The sequence below is a fragment of the Argiope bruennichi genome, chromosome 4, assembly GCF_947563725.1.
Source record: "Argiope bruennichi chromosome 4, qqArgBrue1.1, whole genome shotgun sequence".
Classification (NCBI taxonomy): domain Eukaryota; kingdom Metazoa; phylum Arthropoda; class Arachnida; order Araneae; family Araneidae; genus Argiope; species Argiope bruennichi.
Window position 1 is genome coordinate 81,380,562 of NC_079154.1, and position 18,285 is coordinate 81,398,846.

The window sequence follows — 18,285 nt, forward strand, 5'->3', positions numbered from 1 at the left end:
TGAAGTCTAACTTTTTCTCCGTATTTTTTTTATTTACCTAGTTTCAATTGTATACTATATTAACTATTGAATATAGCATGGATAATGGAATAGAATATTTCTTTTAGAAATCGTGAATGCTTGTCTAAAATAGCTCGATTTATGTTACCCTAATTTTGCGATGACTTTTAAACAAGTTAATTCTGTCATGAGACCGATTTTTAAAAATATGAAGGGAATTTTTTTAACATTGTGGAATTAAAATAATGTGTAATAAATATATTTTAAATTTTTGATAATTTAAAAAATAAGAAATTCAAGATAAAAATTTATGTAATCTAAGATATTTCCAGGTTTAATATGAAAATGCAATTGTTGTGCCTAATTAAAAGGTTTAAAAATCATGCACACATTTTTTTAAAAAAAAATTATAAATTAATATTTTTTCGATATTTGATATCGTCAATATAAATTACATAATTAAAATTAAGAAATTACCTTATTATATATATTTAGTTTAATAAAGCTCCAAAGTGAATCAGGAAAAAAAAATAATTTAGATAAAACATACCGTTATATTTTGTTAAAAACATTCAAAGATATTATTTCTTAAATATTAAAACTTCTCTAAATAAATATAAAATGTTTTAATTTATTCCTCTTTGTCAATTAACACGAATTTTCTGTGGAAAGTTTTCAAAACAAAAAAAAGTTGATTTATTCATTTATATTCTATATTAAAGAATTCAGAAAATTGGAATAAGCAACGAATCTTCTCCTCCAGTAAACCTCTTTCTTTAAGAAGGAATCAGCGCCTTTAATGCCGTTAATTCTCCAACCGCGAATCCATGACTTGAATGCCATCGAAGAATTCCATTCTTCAGGAAGTCTGATGCTCTTCAGCTCTTCGTCGCAAACGAGATGGGGGAGATTGTAATTCCAAATTCGACTTTTCTATAGGCTGGGATAATTCCAATTTCCATTTGAATTAAACAGCAACCAACCCCAGAGCATTTATAGGATTTGAAAAGTTCCACTTTTTTTTAAAAAGAAATTAGAATTAAAAGAACAAGCACAAATTTCCGGTTCCTTGATTTGATTTGATTTAATTGGATTCGATTCGCATGTTTATTTAAGTTTGGTTTCATAAAATATCCCTCGCTACTTTTATTAATGATAAATGATACTGTGCGAATGATTTGGCCAGCTACAAGACGGATCGTTCGATCAAGGGCTATCAAATATGATACAGATATATTTTTGAGGGTTAGAATGTACAAATAAGTGATATTTAAAATTTTAATTAATTTAAAATAGGAATTTTGACGTTTTTCTACAATAAATTATAAATATATTAAAGTATAAAAATTAGTTTTATACCAACTTAAAATTCAAAATATTATCTTCTCAGTGATAGCAATTAAATTCATAGTGCTTTTTTTTTCCCTCGAATTTTAATATTTTTTTATGTATTCTTGAAATAACATTTATTAGAATACTTTATTGTAATTAAATTAAAACATTTTCATTGTTTATATCATATTTTATCATATGACTTTCCACCATTCTCGAAAGCCATCAAAAAAATTATATTAATTATTTGCTAAACTCGCATATAAGGAATCAGAAAGTGAAGTTATATTATCGCAAAAGATAACGAGCAATACGGAATATATTACTCAAATTTAAGTTTTGAACATCACTATGATGTTAGGAGACATGAAACCATCAGAAATAAGTATATTGAAATAACATGGCTTTAATGTTTTTCTCAATTTCATGATTTAAAATACTTTGCTGAATCATGATTATCAAAATATGCATATGAACTTTAATTGCAATTAATCACAACCTGTATTCTTGGTTAACCAGTTGGCTATTAAAAACATCTAGTTAACGATACGAGACTCATTTTGAAGTTAATCAATATTTCGTAACTATTTAGTACGCATGATGCATACACAAATAAAACTTCTAAATTTTAGCAAAATTTTTCTGTAGTTAAAGCTGCAATAAAAACGCGTTTGTTATAAATCAGAAAATCGTTTGACTTTATTTTAGAAATCTATACACATTACAAATTTAATTTCTTGCGTAACTAGAAATGAAAAATATATGCTTTAATTTATTTGACTTTTCCAATCTGATAAATATAGTTCTATGGCTTGAATTTGTTTTCATACAAATATCTTACAATTTTAATACAATTAAATTTTTCAAACAAAGATTACACAATGAAACATTGATCACTGTTTATAAATAAATATTTTATCTGATCAATTTTAAACTGGCTTAAAATCGCCTCAGTAAAAGAAACAAATAACAAGCGCCAATAAAGTAGAAAATGTTTTATATTTAATTTTTCTCAAACTAACAGCCTAAGGTATTAAAAAAAATCTTTAAAAAGTTTCTGACACTCAGAACAATAGTAATTCCATTTATTTTAATGGAGTAAACATCCAGATCATTTCTGCTAACTCAAAAATTAAAAATTTTCCTAATTATAAACCATTAAATAATAAACCATTTAAAATATATATAAATATTCTTTTTTTTTTTAATCTCTAGAATGAGCTAGCAATTTCTACCTCATTTTTATTCATGATTCTATAGCGAAAATATCAGTTTATACTGTTAAATCATTCTCAACCTGACATAGCATTACTGAAAAAGGAATTCATTCACTTTTGTTTTTCCAGTTGACTTTATTTAGATCAAAATTACGAATCATTTATATGCATTGTTTAACCCTCCTTCTAGAGTTGCATATAAATTACGGCTCGTCACGCTATTGTGGAAACGAAGAGTAGTTTCGTTGCAAATGTATTTGGACTTTTTATAATCGTTGTGAATAAGTAACGATTCAAATAGCCATCAATTCTGTGCAAATAAAGTAAGAAATCTCCCAACACTGGAAAAGTGAATAACAGAATAAAATAAAACGACATATAATAAGCAACTATAAAATATAGAAAAGGATTTTTTTCCGATTTAAAAATGTCCTTCTGCCATTTAAAAAGAATTATTTAATTTACTCCTATATATATACATACTTATAAATCAGATATTCTATGCTATCTATAAGAGTTCAGATATTCTTTTGATCACAAGAATGCCTCTCTTATTGACCCAGACGGATTCTGCGTGACAAGGTTATGTAATCTCATTGCACAAAGGATCATTTCAAGAAAAATGACAATATCTTGTCCCCGAGAAGACACAAAAATGAAGAAATAACCATCATTCCTTTACTGATATTTTTTAAACCAGCATGGGATGTTTGGCAGTGCCTTTAGGCAACATGTTAATTCATACGTTCTTTTCAAAAAAATCCCGTATTTTCTAAATTGTTTGGTATAAACAGTTTGAGAAGTAAGTTATTTTGTAGATAATTCGATAGTCGTCTGTTAAAAAGATTACATTATTTCAACATAATAACATTATTTTATTTCGTATTTCCATATTGCAATGTTTTTGCCGTTGAGTTTCTAAATGAAATACGGTTTAATATTTGATGAATCGAATGTGAAAATTTAAAGAAAACTATCCAATCGCCCAAACTTTTATATCAAAGTTCATCAGATATTTAATCGTTTTGTTTTATCGATATTCAAATTTTAAAATTCCGATTTATACATTTATCTTAAATTATTTTTATATTTTTGAATATAAAACACTATTCAGAATTTTGATATTAACAATCAAAAGAATGAAATTAAAAATAGGAATTTGGATGATATTCGCTCGAAATAATAATGGTTTCTTGTTCGTACGCTTCAGAAATAATAAAAACCAATTGAATTTCATATAATCTTCAAAGCTCGAGTAGTAAAAGTAAAGCAAAGAAACCTCAAAACATTCCTTTTAGTTTTGAAACGTCTAAAGTAATTATATATACATTTTAAAATACTGTATCATTTATATAAATATATTATCACAAATAACAAAATATACTTTAAAACTTTTGGAAAATATCAAACTGTTTTAGTCTACTTTTTTTCATGAAAATCAGATTAAAATTTGGCGGGAAACAAAATCTATTGAAAAACTTGTAAACATTTTGTTTGAATATGGCAGAAAATTGGAAAGAAAAGCACTTATTTAGTACTCAATATACCGCAAACAAATATTTTATACAAAAGAGGAAGAAATATATTTATAAAGTAATACTGTACAAGATATCATAACTTTGAAAGAAGCATATAGTATTCGTTTTGTATTCATTTCAGGGAATTATAATATCAAAAACTGTTGACTAGAAATTTTAAAAAATTGTGAATATCACTAAAATCATTAGAGGATAATTAAGCCCCCAGGTAGGGCAGAATGTTGCTTAATATTTACAATATTGTATGCTATTGAATATTCAACCATATTATACAAAATTGGGAAAATTTTTTGATGATACAATATTGCGTAAGATATGTGTGCTACTGATAGAATAACAATATTAACAGCAAAATCATTTTATCAATTCGTCAATGTCTCTGTTGAGTTACATTGTTAAAATTCGTGTTTCGTGGAGATGCTATACTAGTTCATTTTCAAACAATTGATAATGATAAATATTTATAAAACATTCTTAATTATGAATCTTTTTTTTTATTAAAAGGAGAAAAATTTAAATTAACAATGTACAACTATGTTATTCATACGCATTTATTTTTTCATTTAACAGAGCAATAACTATAGTGGGAAAAAAATATAGCGCTACGCTAAATAAAAGTGCATTATTTTATCTTAATATATACAACCACTGGTGCTTGTATTTATAATTTTTTTTCTGAATAATCATCATACATAAGAATGCTATTTAGAAGAAATTTTGCTTTGAAAATTCTTACCTTGAAATTCTTTCCTCGGCAAGCTGATGTTAGTTACTATATTTGCAACGTGTCCCAACACCGTGGCAAAGAGGAACAATCCACATAGAAGTTGACCCAGTAGAAAAAAATATTCTCCTCGAGTTCGTGGATGAGGCAATCCTCCGATGTGAGCTAAGGTCAGAGTACTCCAATAGAATCCGTGCAAATACTCAATCAGCACATCGTTGCTCTCTTCCGCTTTCGGGAACCAATCCTGAGATCCAAAACCTCCGTTCTTTGAAATGATGTGAAATAAACAAGCATTCCAATGGAATATCACGAGGACATAATGAGTGAGGGATAATGCTCGGAAAACATTTGGATAGTTTGTATGACGTTCAGTTCGATCCAAGAAGGCCCAGAATCTGTAAATTTTGACAATCCTGAAGCTGCGAAGAATGGAATTGAAACCTATGGACAAGTAAAGGCAATCCAAAGGCAAAAGACACATGCAATCAATGTAAAACATGGTCGAATTGACGTAATACTGTCTCAATTTCACCGAGTCCGTTTGCAACACACCCTCTTCTAGATAACCTGTCCTAAAATGAACCGCTATGTCTAAAATGTAAATGAAATCTGCCATGTAGTCTAAAGTAAACCAAGCATGGAGAGTCTCAACGTTGATTTCTTGGAAGGCAAATCTGTATATGATGACCCAGAAGTTATAAAGGAAGGCCACGCTGACCACTACAGACCAGTAATAGCAGAGTCTACCTGATGGATCGAACACAAAAGTCCACTTGCACATCGATCTGTCGCTGCTGGAAGTGCTCGTCTCCCATTTCTCAAGATCTTTTTTTATTTCCCGCCTTCTGATTTCTCTAGCCTTTCTGGGAATTTCTAAATCAGACCCAATATGGGCCTTATTGACAAAGGCATAAGGCTCAGGAGCAGTGACTCTCCTGGTCACTGTATCTATCAGTGACTGTCTAGATTCGGACCCTTGCTTATCACTCGGACCCGAAGGTGTAGAGGGTCCTCCAGTAGCATATAGGGGCGTTGAAGCATTGTTCACACCACGCCGCTCATTGCTAACCATACAACTCATTTCGCCTCCACTGGAGGTTATAATACCTGGCACGACCCGTGGTCCATTGGCCGTCATACTTCCTGCCGTCCCGTACTTGACATTTTCGGGGACGGCACTATTTATCACAGTGACGTCATCAAGGTCATCATCCGCATGGGCCCCCTTGGAGCATTTCGAATATTTCACTATTCTGGCATTTTCGCGGAAAGCTGATATCTTCCTCATTCCACTCTGCATTCCACTTGCTGCCTCTGTTTTTCTGAGAAAAAGATTATTCTTCTATTCTTTGCTGAAATTCATTTTCTTAAATTATATTTTTGAAGTTCTATTTAGATGCTTTCTCCATAGTTTTGTTAATATAGTTTTCAATCACTAGTTAGGAATTTATTAAAAAACAGTTGTCAACATATCTTCTAATCATTTATTTGTTAAATGCTATTAGAAGACTAGTTTCGATCTTAAGTATATAAAAATACTTGTTTATTTCACTAAACGCGTCGTAGTTGAAGTATTTTATATTTTTCTGTCTCATACAAATGACTGCTTCAAAATGAGCTATAAAGTTTAAAGTGGATATTATTTTCCATTAAAACTAGATTTTTTTTAGTATTTAAGGTCTTATTCTTCATATATTTAGTCAATAAATAATATTTAGCAGAAACTTGATAAAAATAATTCACCGAAAGAGTTTAGAAAAAGTAAACATAAAAAGAAACTTTCCTTATTTGAAATTCACGCACTAAAGTCTGTTATTTTTCCAAACTTTTGGCTCTTTTAATCTGCATTGACTTTGAAGGCATTTTAATCTGCATTAACTCAAATTTTTATAGAAACACGAGCAATTTTAAAATCCAACGAAAAATTCTTTTTCTGGCATTTATAGTAAAACAATCAAAAGTTTATTGACCTTAAACTCAGGTCGGCCAACCGATCACATGGTTTACAAATACTACTATTCATACCATTTTCTTTCCCTTGCATCAGTTCCATAAATATCGCAATAAATCCAAAGACAGATTAAATCCAGTTTATCTCGAACTAACCTGATCCGCGGCGTAGTTTCATCCAACTTAAGACAACAAAACCCTTGCGCCTGTTGAGAGTCATGCTCGGAGCCTGTAATGTGATCTTCCCTGCAGTTCTTCCACGCTGTGGTGTGGTGTTAATCTGACAGGCATCGAAGTCTAGCAGCCGTTTCGAACAGAAACAGAGCAGAGCGCATGCGCGAGTTTGCCTAGAAGTGAGGGGGAACTCGTGAGATAAGTCCATTAATCGGTAGGGGGTGGCGAGAGGTGTCATTACAGTCATGTTTCGCTTTTATTAAACGTAGCTGGGTGGAAATTTGGATTATGAAATTGGGGAAAAGAAGCGGGAGAGAGATTCAAGATCGAATTAAAGGGATTTTTTTAAAAAGAAAGATTTGAAAGATGGGACTAGAATACGATTTTTGTTGTTAATGTCTGTTTTAAAGAGTGTTATACTAACAATTAATTTTCAGATTCTATGAATCCTTCCGATTCCGAATGAAATTTTTCGAATTAGATCTTTCAATATTGTCTTAGAGATTAGCTAGTAGAGACAGTAAAGGTTTGTTACTGTCACATACGAACTATAGCTCTATTATAGATATTTGTTTGCTAAAGATGTCATCCTCAACTTAAAATAATAATAAAAATTTAATAATAATATTAATAATAATTTTCCATAAACAAACGCCTGTTCTAAAGACAGAATTTTTTTAAAATTTCTAAATAAATGCGATTTTATTATGAAGAATTTTTTCAGTTAAATAGTTTTTCAAGGAAAGTGTATGCATCTTTGTAGTGTCCATATGCACCTCAAATCGAACAAATATTCATCTTTTGGAATACATATTTTGAATATAAATGCGAGATAATTGAACTTAATTTCAATTTTAACTTTTTGGTCTTAGCGCGCCGCTGTTTTTCTAAAAATAAACTGATTTTATTTAATATGATAAGATTAAACTTAGCTTTAAAAATGCATTGATATACTATATTTATTATTTTAAAAATAATTCACAGAAATTATGGGCATCATATTTTAGTGTTGCTGTTATTTTTAAATCATTGTTTTCTTAAAAATTCATTTTGAGCATTAATTTCTTTAAAAGTTGAATTTAATTTCAGAATTTTTTGAAGTAAAAAAGCCTTTATTTCATTTAATTAAAGAACTTTATTATGCGAAATATAGTCAAACAGGAAAAAAATTGTTCATTCTGAATTTTTAGTCAACATAATGTCTTTAGTAGTATTAAATAAAACAATGAATAGACATATTATGGATTCAAGAAAAAAATCTGCATACTTAGATTGAAATAAGTAAAGTGTATGTAATTCAGACACTTAATTTTCGGTTCAAATCGCTACAACTTAGGATTGATACACTTAACTACTAATAAAAAAATGTGTGTGTGTGTGTGTGTGTGTGTGTGTGTGTGTGTGTGTGTGTGTGTGTGTGTGTGTGTGTGTGTGTGTGTGTGTGTGTGTGTGTGTGTGTGTGTGTGTGTCTTGGAGGATGGGAACATGTAACTCAAACCGATATTTTTTTCTGACAAGGGGAAGGGGGAATCTTAATTAAAAATTGTCAAATTTTGCTGTTTTTCCGCGATATGTTTCGAAAATTGTATCATACAAAAATAAATTTTAAATGTTTTCCAAATTTCAATAATTATCTTTTTAATCATGACTTTAATAGTCATGCAAAAGTTTCAGAATTTCGGTATTTTTTTCTTTTAATATTTTTTGCCTGATTTCCAAAATAGATTACACTATTGTTCTGAAATTCAAACCTTTTAAATAAATTCCTCAAATATTTAGTTTCATTGGTTTTCGCCTTTTGTTGAAAGTGAAGCGTCTTTTTTATGATTTTTTTGTTCTGTGTAGTTTAGAAGACAAAAAAAATGTTAAGTTACAGTACTGCGAAATTTAGAAGAACTTGTGAAAAATAATATTAGAAACTTCCTTCATGTATCTCATAAATTTCTAATATAAACAATCGTTTCTATACTTAACCCTTTCTAGGGCCATAGGAAGTATGCTTCCCACCAAATTTATCAATCTTTGTATGAAATTATGTCGGTTAAAATAAGTTCTGACACATTTTTTTAGTAAGTCAGAAACTTAGATGCATCAGTTCTTTATCTCAGACAAAATGCTGTGTCTTGCTTTGTTACTTAATTATTAATTAACCAAATTAATTAATTAATCAAATTAAATTTATCTAATAAGCTAAATGAATCCCTTTTCTTATTCTAATTTCAAGCCTAAAAATATTTTAACATAATATGACTAGAAAAAAATGGCCTTTAAAAAGGTTAAAATATGTTTGAACACATGTGCTCCAATATTTTCTAGATAAAGTACATATTCTTTTTATTAAAGACAATAATAGGATAATTCGAAAACAGTGTTTTAAAAACTTGCATATTTTTCAGTTTAAAACAATTTTCGCTTTCAAGCAACTAATTAAACTTAAAATAATCTCGTTTTTGTCACTATTTGAAAAATTAATTAATAAAATAATATTGCTAAAGATATGTTATTATAAAATGCGTAAATAAATTCACTTTTGTATGATTGGTATCAAATAAAGCTCATTATTTGATATCAGTGTCATTTTTACTACTTAAGAAGTATAGAAATAATTTTGCAATCGCCAAAAATTTGACACTCGAGATTTCGACGAATCTCAACGTTTTAAACCTCCCTGATTTCGAAAAATGCATTTTTGTCGTTATGTGTGTTTATATGCGAGTCTAACAATTCAAAAAATTTTAAGTAGATGGATGAAATTTGGTATCTTGACATAAGACCAATTTTAAAGAATTTTTTTAATAAAATTTTGCGCCAAATCTATTCGGAAGAAGTCCGTCAAGCTGGTTGTTCGAATAAAAATGAATTCTATAACTTCAAAACATATAGTACTTGATAGATAGAATTTAGTACACAAACTTTTGCATCTAAAATATAAATCACTGTCAGATATTGAACCATGTCTGTCAGAAAGTCACCCGTCATTCTGTTTGCATTTTCACATACATGTCAACGCAATAACTCAAAGACTTAAATAAATGAAATTCGACATGCAATCTTGTAACTACTGCTCAGTTCCGAATCAAATTCTGGTTGGTATCGGTCGGATAGAAAGTGTTTCAAATAACAATCGCTTGATAGATGCTAGATTCTCGCCAAAGTCGCCAATAATGCTAGATTCTCGCCAAAGTCGCCAAAATTCACGCCAAAAATGCTAGATTCACGCCAAAGATCTATATTTCAAAATTAATGTTCGCCAATGCTATCTGAAACTTTGTGGTCTCTCCTAAAGTCCACGATTTTATACCAGGGGACAGCTAATAAGACCTTTATTGGAGTGTATGCGAGAAAGTTGCGAAGAGAATAACTCCTGTTTGTTCTAAGCAAACTTTCACTCTGGAGGAAGGGAAGCTCGGGTTTCGGGTTTTCTGCAATGATTTTAAAATAATTTAACTAATTAAAACATTCAGCTAAATGCAAATAGTAAATGTTTTGCTACGGTAAAAGTCAATTTATTATATAAATGATCGCTTTGTCTACAAGCAGATGATCTTGGTTCATTAGATATTATATCATTTATGATTAATTTTATTTACATCTCTTATACATTATTTGATGCTCATGATCTCCTGAAAAAGTTATTTTTAAGCATGAAATGGTGATGATGATATCATGTCCGTGTTACCACGGAAAGGGGGTGCAGTAGCTTCTGGTAAAGACCCCTGAGCACCCGAGGGCAGAAGTCTGACTTCTAGCTCATATGAAGATGAAACTCACACATTCACTTGCACAACCCCTTTTTACAGGGGGTGGGGGGCACATTCACACACCTCACAGATAGAACACAGATGAAGAACAATCATACCCAAACCGGGATTCGAACTCGGGACACCCAGATCACGGGGAAGATGCGCTACTCCTATGCAAGGACGCCGGAAGCATGAAATGATGACAAATATTAAAACCGCGTTCGTTTAGCTTTACACTTATTCTGCTTATTGTATGCATGAACCTTTCTATAGAAGTCGAGTCAGATGATATCATAGCGCCATAAAGAACTCTAAAGCTGATATCCAATAGTACATTGTCTTTTGCCGTAATTTCATTTCTCATGTGAACCAGATAAATAAGTAGCAGAATGAACCAAGGAAGAAAATCGCCTAATTAAATATTTGATGAAACAATGAAAATGGTTTATACTTAGTCATAAATACAAAACCCGTTATCAAAATTCAGAAACAAATTGTGTAATAATTCAATTGGTATTATTTAAAAAAAAAATTTAATTTAAAAAATGAACAAAAATTATTTTTAGAACAAATTATTTTCAGGAGTTACCGCTTAAAACTTACATCTAATTACCGCTTCTTAAATTTTTAAACTAAAATTAAGTCACTCAAAAACGTCATAATCTCATGCAACAATTACATATAATCCACAAACATCTCTAGTCCTCTATCAAACCTTTAGGTGGATCATATATTCGAAAGATGTTAGTGAGAGTGATTATATAGAAAACCATTAAAAGTTGAATAGAAAACCTTTAAATTAGATTATATAGAAAACAGACAAATATTAAATTATGCAGACTGTATATAAAAAATAGGCATAAAAATTCAATGCTTATTACTAATAAAATATTAATTACCTACTCTGAGTTTTCATATACCCATGCTCGATAACAAAATGCATTTAGATATAAAAAGAATGTTCAAAATCACAAAGTTATTATTTACAAGTGCTGACGGAAAAATAAATAATATAGACATAGTTAATATTCTCACAAGGTTTATGCAAATAACCAGTTCGATTACAAATGTGAAAAACTTCTCATTGAATGTTTGTAAAAAAATTAGCCAACTAAGCAATATCTCGTTAAATCTATTTAGTATATAAGATTTAATCAACAGTTCATAGAATTTTAATCAGCATTTATTTGATCATTATGTGATATTTAAATTTTATATCTTTTCATTTATCCTCTCTCTGCAAAATAAATAAATTTGTTTTATCAAAAGTTGGGAAATTATAATATGAGAAGCTGACATATTTAAATGAAAAGAATTCATACATTTTTCAATATTAAGAAAAACTGTCATAATTCAGCATCGAGGATATTCTAAATCTGAATAACTTTCAATAAATCTTTTCAAAAACCATAATCAAAACTATAAATCACTCACGCTTTTTTCTTAAAATTACATTACTGGGCACTCAGCATCGATAAAATGATATAAATGTGTTATACACAGGATAAAAATAATAAATATATAATATACATTTTCATTGAGGAGCAATAATTAATTTTTGACAAATTAAAGTTTATCCAATTTTAAAAATGTTTGAAAAAATGGAAAGTATTAAATTTGATGTTATTTGAATCAATAACATAATACTGTTAACATTATGAATTTATATAGTCTCCCTGTTCTGTTAGAATATTAAGCTAAACATTTTGAATACTCTAAAATTTTGAACGAAGATAATTCAAGTTTCTGCGACTAAAGCGGACTAACTTGCAAAACTTTGCATTTCATTCTTTTAGAATAATTATCGGCTGCCTCAAAGAAAAAACACTGTGTGTTGATTCGCAATTCTTCTTCAAGGCGGCTATTGAAACAAGATAAAATGGTCTAAAACAATGACATTCAAAGTTTCATAATTCGGTCAGTTTCATTTGCAGAAATTAGTAATTATTTCTGATTAAAACAATTGGAGTGTGAAAGTTATTTTATATATATAATATTATCATGTGGGATTAACCAGGATAATGGGTTGCTTATAAATAGTTTTTATTTTAGAAAATTCAGTTAAAGACAGTAATATAAGAACAAGGAAAAAAAATTAAAAAAAAAATATATCAACTGTATAATTACGGTAGAAATATGTGACTTCTGAAGAATAATCTATCCAATTAATTTAAAAACGCTAATGAATTCTAGGATGACAGAAGGATCATCTGCCATCCAATTAATTCCTTTCTTTTCAACTGGAGAGTTGTTTATTTAATGTTTATCACGTTTGCGGCAATATAATAAATTGCACTAGCGAACCGTATAAAAATTTAGACAACATTAATTTTTATCAGTCTCATCAATTAATACAAACAATAAAAAAAGCTCTCTCTGCTATTTATATCATTAAAGTAAATGATATCTCAAGAGCTTGAATAATTAGCTATTGAACCATGATTATATCACTTCTTTGTATATAGTTTTTCTATAGGATGTTTATCTTTTTTTATTCGTAGGAAAATTTCATTTCACCTGATTAATTCGTAAAGAAAATATTATTATTTATTATTTATTTATTTATTATTATTATTTATTATTTATTTATTAATTATTATTATTTATTATTTATTTATTATTTATTTATTAATTATTATTATTTATTATTTATTTATTAATTATTTATTAATTATTATTATTTATTATTTATTAATTAATTATTATTATTTATTATTAATTTCAAGTTGATATTGAAAATAAAAAAATCATTTAACAACAAATATGAACATCACTTAAATGGCACTTTAAATTAATATGTTATGTATTTTATTCTCACACGGAAACTTACGGGAATAAAATCCAATCATATTAAAAATGTCTTTTGCCACAATTGCATTGAAAAGGATTTCGGTAGATGCATCGACTTGATTATTACTTCGATTATATCAAAATAAAATTCATATGTCTCATACTCTATCATTAGTTAAATCACATCCAAAACTACTCTACTACGAATATTTTGATTTATTTGCCAAATCTTTTGTTTAAAAGAATTCTTAAAGAATCTAAAATTAATAAAGAATTAATTACAAGAATAATGAAAGAAAAAAATCGAGATTTTTTCCTCTTTTAACTGACAAATTACTAAAGTTTTGAAGCAAGTTTTCAGATCGGACCACATTTGTATGTTAATTTATTTATTTGCCTTTTATCAATTATTTAGGACTGTAAACTTGAAAAGGCATATTGGATTATTTTTATTTAGAGTTGATAGTTTTCCATCAATTTATAAAGTCTGTCAATGAAAAATCCTCATTTAGAGAAACAGATCTAAAGGAAAATCACTGTTCACATTTGAAAAAATAAATTTTTTTCTTCTTCGTAAAATTGTCCTATATTTTCTAAATGAAATTTTGACAAATTTATTCAAAGAAGGATAATAATTCTGCCTTAAGGTGGGTTCACACGAGGTCAACTATTGCGTGCAATAGAAGGTCACACCTACTTCAAGAAAATCACGTGACTGCAACGGGACATTGGCCATTGTCCCATCGACGTTGACTCAACTGTTCACATGGGGACAATACAGGGACAACAGCTGAGAGACAAGAATTGCGCGCAACTATTTGCCTCGTGTGAACCGACCTTTAATTATGAACTAAGTCGCAATATGAATATCAACCCTTGATGCCATTCCCCAAAATTTCAATTCAAATAGAAAGAATGTTTGAAGTTGTTTCTCGTTACAGCTCAGAAAAGGGTTAATCGCTGCGCAAGACTGCTTAACGCTTAGAAGGCTTGGCTAAATGACGCACGAAGAGATGAAATCAGTATTTTTATGTTTTTTTCGGGAAGTAAATATTTTAATCATAGAAAAAAACAGAAATCAACACTCTTCCAATGTTTCCCCCCTGTTTTCCCCACTATTTAATTTTTTTCATTCCTTTCTCTTTTTTTAATAATCTTCTTTCAATATTCTATAAAAGAGAAAACTTCCTCTTTAATACATTTTAGTTTTTTTAACTTCTTTTGTTTTTATAAATGAATTATTCAGATATAGATAATTGATTTTCAATAAACAAAATAAACATATTTTGGAATACATTCTTCACCATCACATGTATATAATAGGGGAAAGCAGCAGATTAAATAGACAAATTCGTTAGGTAAAATTTATATGCAGAAAATTCAACATCTGCAACTGAATGCTTTAGTCTTTCTTAAAAAAAAGAGTGAATCAATTTAAAAACATCGTTTGCATCTGCAAAGTATTCTTTTTATTTATTTCTGAATTGAGAACCAAACAGCAGACATCTGCCCTTCTACCAATCTGGTTTGGTGAGCTAAAGATTTTGTATACAAAACAAGGCTCCCGTCTGAATTTCCATTAATAAAAAAAGTTGCTCCAGAAAATAAAAAAAGCTCTCATCGTCACAGCTGAAGCAGTACCTCATAGATTTGTATAGTATGTTGAAAGTATTTTAATGGTAAATAAAAAAAGAAAACATCACGCAAAATGCAACATTTCCATGATGAAGAAGCGCTGAAACGTGAATATAATACAATCTTATCAAAAACATCACGAACAAAAACCTTTTTCTCAAGCTTCATGTATCCTCTTTCTTAAATAAAAGGAAGCGAGTTAATGCTTGTATACTATAAGGAAACGATTTGTTATTTATTTTACTCCGAAGTAACATTAACTCGGTAAAATTCCAGTACGGTGCAGCTTGTGAAAAGAAAAGAAAAAGAAGGCATTTGTTATCTATGAATAAAAAACCGTTTTCTTCAGTTACGAGACTGGGAATTCGTTTAAGGTCTTCCCATGCTATTTCTGAAATTCTTTTAATTCTAAATTCCCTCCGCATCATTTTATTTTTAGATGCATTTTTAAAGCGATTTTATCAATAAAGTGTTGAAGAGATAATGGGTAGCAGACTAATCGATTAAGAATGTACTTGTTTTATTCGGTCTGCAGTTTGTCTTGCGTGCTTGCTTCTATTTGGTAATTTTTCTCCCTCAAAGCATTTCTAGAATGAGAAGTTAAGGAAATTCAGCCTCGGGTTAAGAAATTGTTTTGAGTAATACGGTTCAAGTCCTCATTTTAAGAGTTATGCGCCAAGAATAGTTATCTCATCTTTATAGCAGACGAATGTGATCCTATGAAGTCTGATCATGCTTTGAAACATATTATAGTAATATTTAAATCTATCGGGACCTTTCCCATTTTGTATTAAGGGTTCCTAAAAATATAACTATAAACTTCCGCCTCCACCCCTTGAAGGCACTGGGGGGGGGGGGAACTGAGGTGGAAAATCATATTATCGAAGGTGAAAAAATAACTGACCCAAAAATGGACTTGACCCCCACAACGATAATGGAGGGAACTAAGATTGAGTCCTAAGAGCCATCGCCGGTCATGGTAAAACCTTTCATTGGTGGTAGCTAATTGACCCCACAAAATTTTTGTACCTATCAAATGTGAATGTGGGAAAAGAAACTAAGAACCCCCACAACGATAATGGAGGGAACTAAGATTGAGTCCTAAGAGCCATCGCCGGTTATGGTAAAACCTTTCATTGGTGGTAGCTAATTGACCACACAAAATTTTTGTACCTATCAAATGTGAATGTGGGAAAAGAAACTAAGAACCCCCACAACGATAATGGAGGGAACTAAGATTGAGTCCTAAGAGCCATCGCCGGTCATGGTAAAACCTTTCATTGGTGGTAGCTAATTGACCACACAAAATTTTTGTACCTATCAAATGTGAATGTGGGAAAAGAAACTAAGAACCCCCACAACGATAATGGAGGGAACTAAGATTGAGTCCTAAGAGCCATCGCCGGTCATGGTAAAACCTTTCATTGGTGGTAGCTAATTGACCACACAAAATTTTTGTACCTATCAAATGTGAATGTGGGAAAAGAAACTAAGAACCCCCACAACGATAATGGAGGGAACTAAGATTGAGTCCTAAGAGCCATCGCCGGTCATGGTAAAACCTTTCATTGGTGGTAGCTAATTGACCACACAAAATTTTTGTACCTATCAAATGTGAATGTGGGAAAAGAAACTAAGAACCCCCACAACGATAATGGAGGGAACTAAGATTGAGTCCTAAGAGCCATCGCCGGTCATGGTAAAACCTTTCATTGGTGGTAGCTAATTGACCACACAAAATTTTTGTACCTATCAAATGTGAATGTGGGAAAAGAAACTAAGAACCCCCACAACGATAATGGAGGGAACTAAGATTGAGTCCTAAGAGCCATCGCCGGTCATGGTAAAACCTTTCATTGGTGGTAGCTAATTGACCACACAAAATTTTTGTACCTATCAAATGTGAATGTGGGAAAAGAAACTAAGAACCCCCACAACGATAATGGAGGGAACTAAGATTGAGTCCTAAGAGCCATCGCCGGTCATGGTAAAACCTTTCATTGGTGGTAGCTAATTGACCACACAAAATTTTTGTAACTATCAAATGTGAATGTGGGAAAAGAAACTAAGAACCCCCACAACGATAATGGAGGGAACTAAGATTGAGTCCTAAGAGCCATCGCCGGTCATGGTAAAACCTTTCATTGGTGGTAGCTAATTGACCCCACAAAATTTTTGTACCTATCAAATGTGAATGTGGGAAAAGAAACTAAGAACCCCCACAACGATAATGGAGGGAACTAAGATTGAGTCCTAAGAGCCATCGCCGGTCATGGTAAAACCTTTCATTGGTGGTAGCTAATTGACCACACAAAATTTTTGTAACTATCAAATGTGAATGTGGGAAAAGAAACTAAGAACCACTACTACAGCATTGGAGGGAACTATGTTGAACCCTAAGAATCATCAGCGGCCACGGTACAACCCCTCATTGGTGGGAGCTAGTTGACTCTACACCATTTTTATACCCACCAAATGTGAAAAGGGGGGGGGGGGACTGAATGATAGGGTCACCACTACAGCATTGGAGAGAAAACTAAGGCTGAGTCCTAAGAGCCATTACCGGTTACGGTACAAAACGTTATTGGTAGGAGCTAGTTGATTCCATACCATTTTTTTATCAGCAGGGTGCGAAAACCAACCACTATATCGGAAGATTCTTGTCTTCATGTTTGAATTGCCTTCTGATGGTATTTCCCAGGATATAATACTAAAAAAGTTAAATAGAATATAAATAAGATTTTCAATTAAACTTTACACGATGAATCATATATAGCAATGAGAATGCCCATATTCAGATATTTACTACGAATTATGTTTGCGAAGAGACATCAATAAGAAACACCCATAATTTTATATACAACAATAAAAAATGAAATGAATAACAATACGAAACGGAAATGAAAGATTATCAATTTATTACTCTTTGACAGAACTGACAATCATGATTCGTTATTTGTTCAAACTTTGGATCAGTTTGAAAATCCGATTTCAAAGAACACCACCGGCTCACTTGAGATCGTCGTCAGTATCAAAATTTTAATTGTCGAGGAATCTTTTCATAGATCCAAACAGATGAGTACAACAAATCTTCTCAAAGGGATCCTTGAAGTTCTGCAGGAACGAGGGGAGAGGAGACTCACAGGTTTTTACTTTGTTGTACCCATCATACAGCACTA

General features: G+C 30.6%; 1 protein-coding gene across 1 annotated transcript in view; it reads right to left on the bottom strand.

Moving 5' to 3' along the window:
* The window catches only part of LOC129966083 (cyclic nucleotide-gated cation channel alpha-3-like), a 442,056-nt gene extending 435,850 nt beyond the window's left edge, over positions 1–6,206 (bottom strand). The window contains exon 1 of the mRNA XM_056080457.1: positions 4,824–6,206. Coding sequence (XP_055936432.1) covers positions 4,824–6,114 — 1,291 coding nt within the window. The 5' untranslated portion in view covers positions 6,115–6,206. The remainder of the gene's footprint in view (positions 1–4,823) is intronic.
* Positions 6,207–18,285: the final 12,079 nt, after the last annotated feature.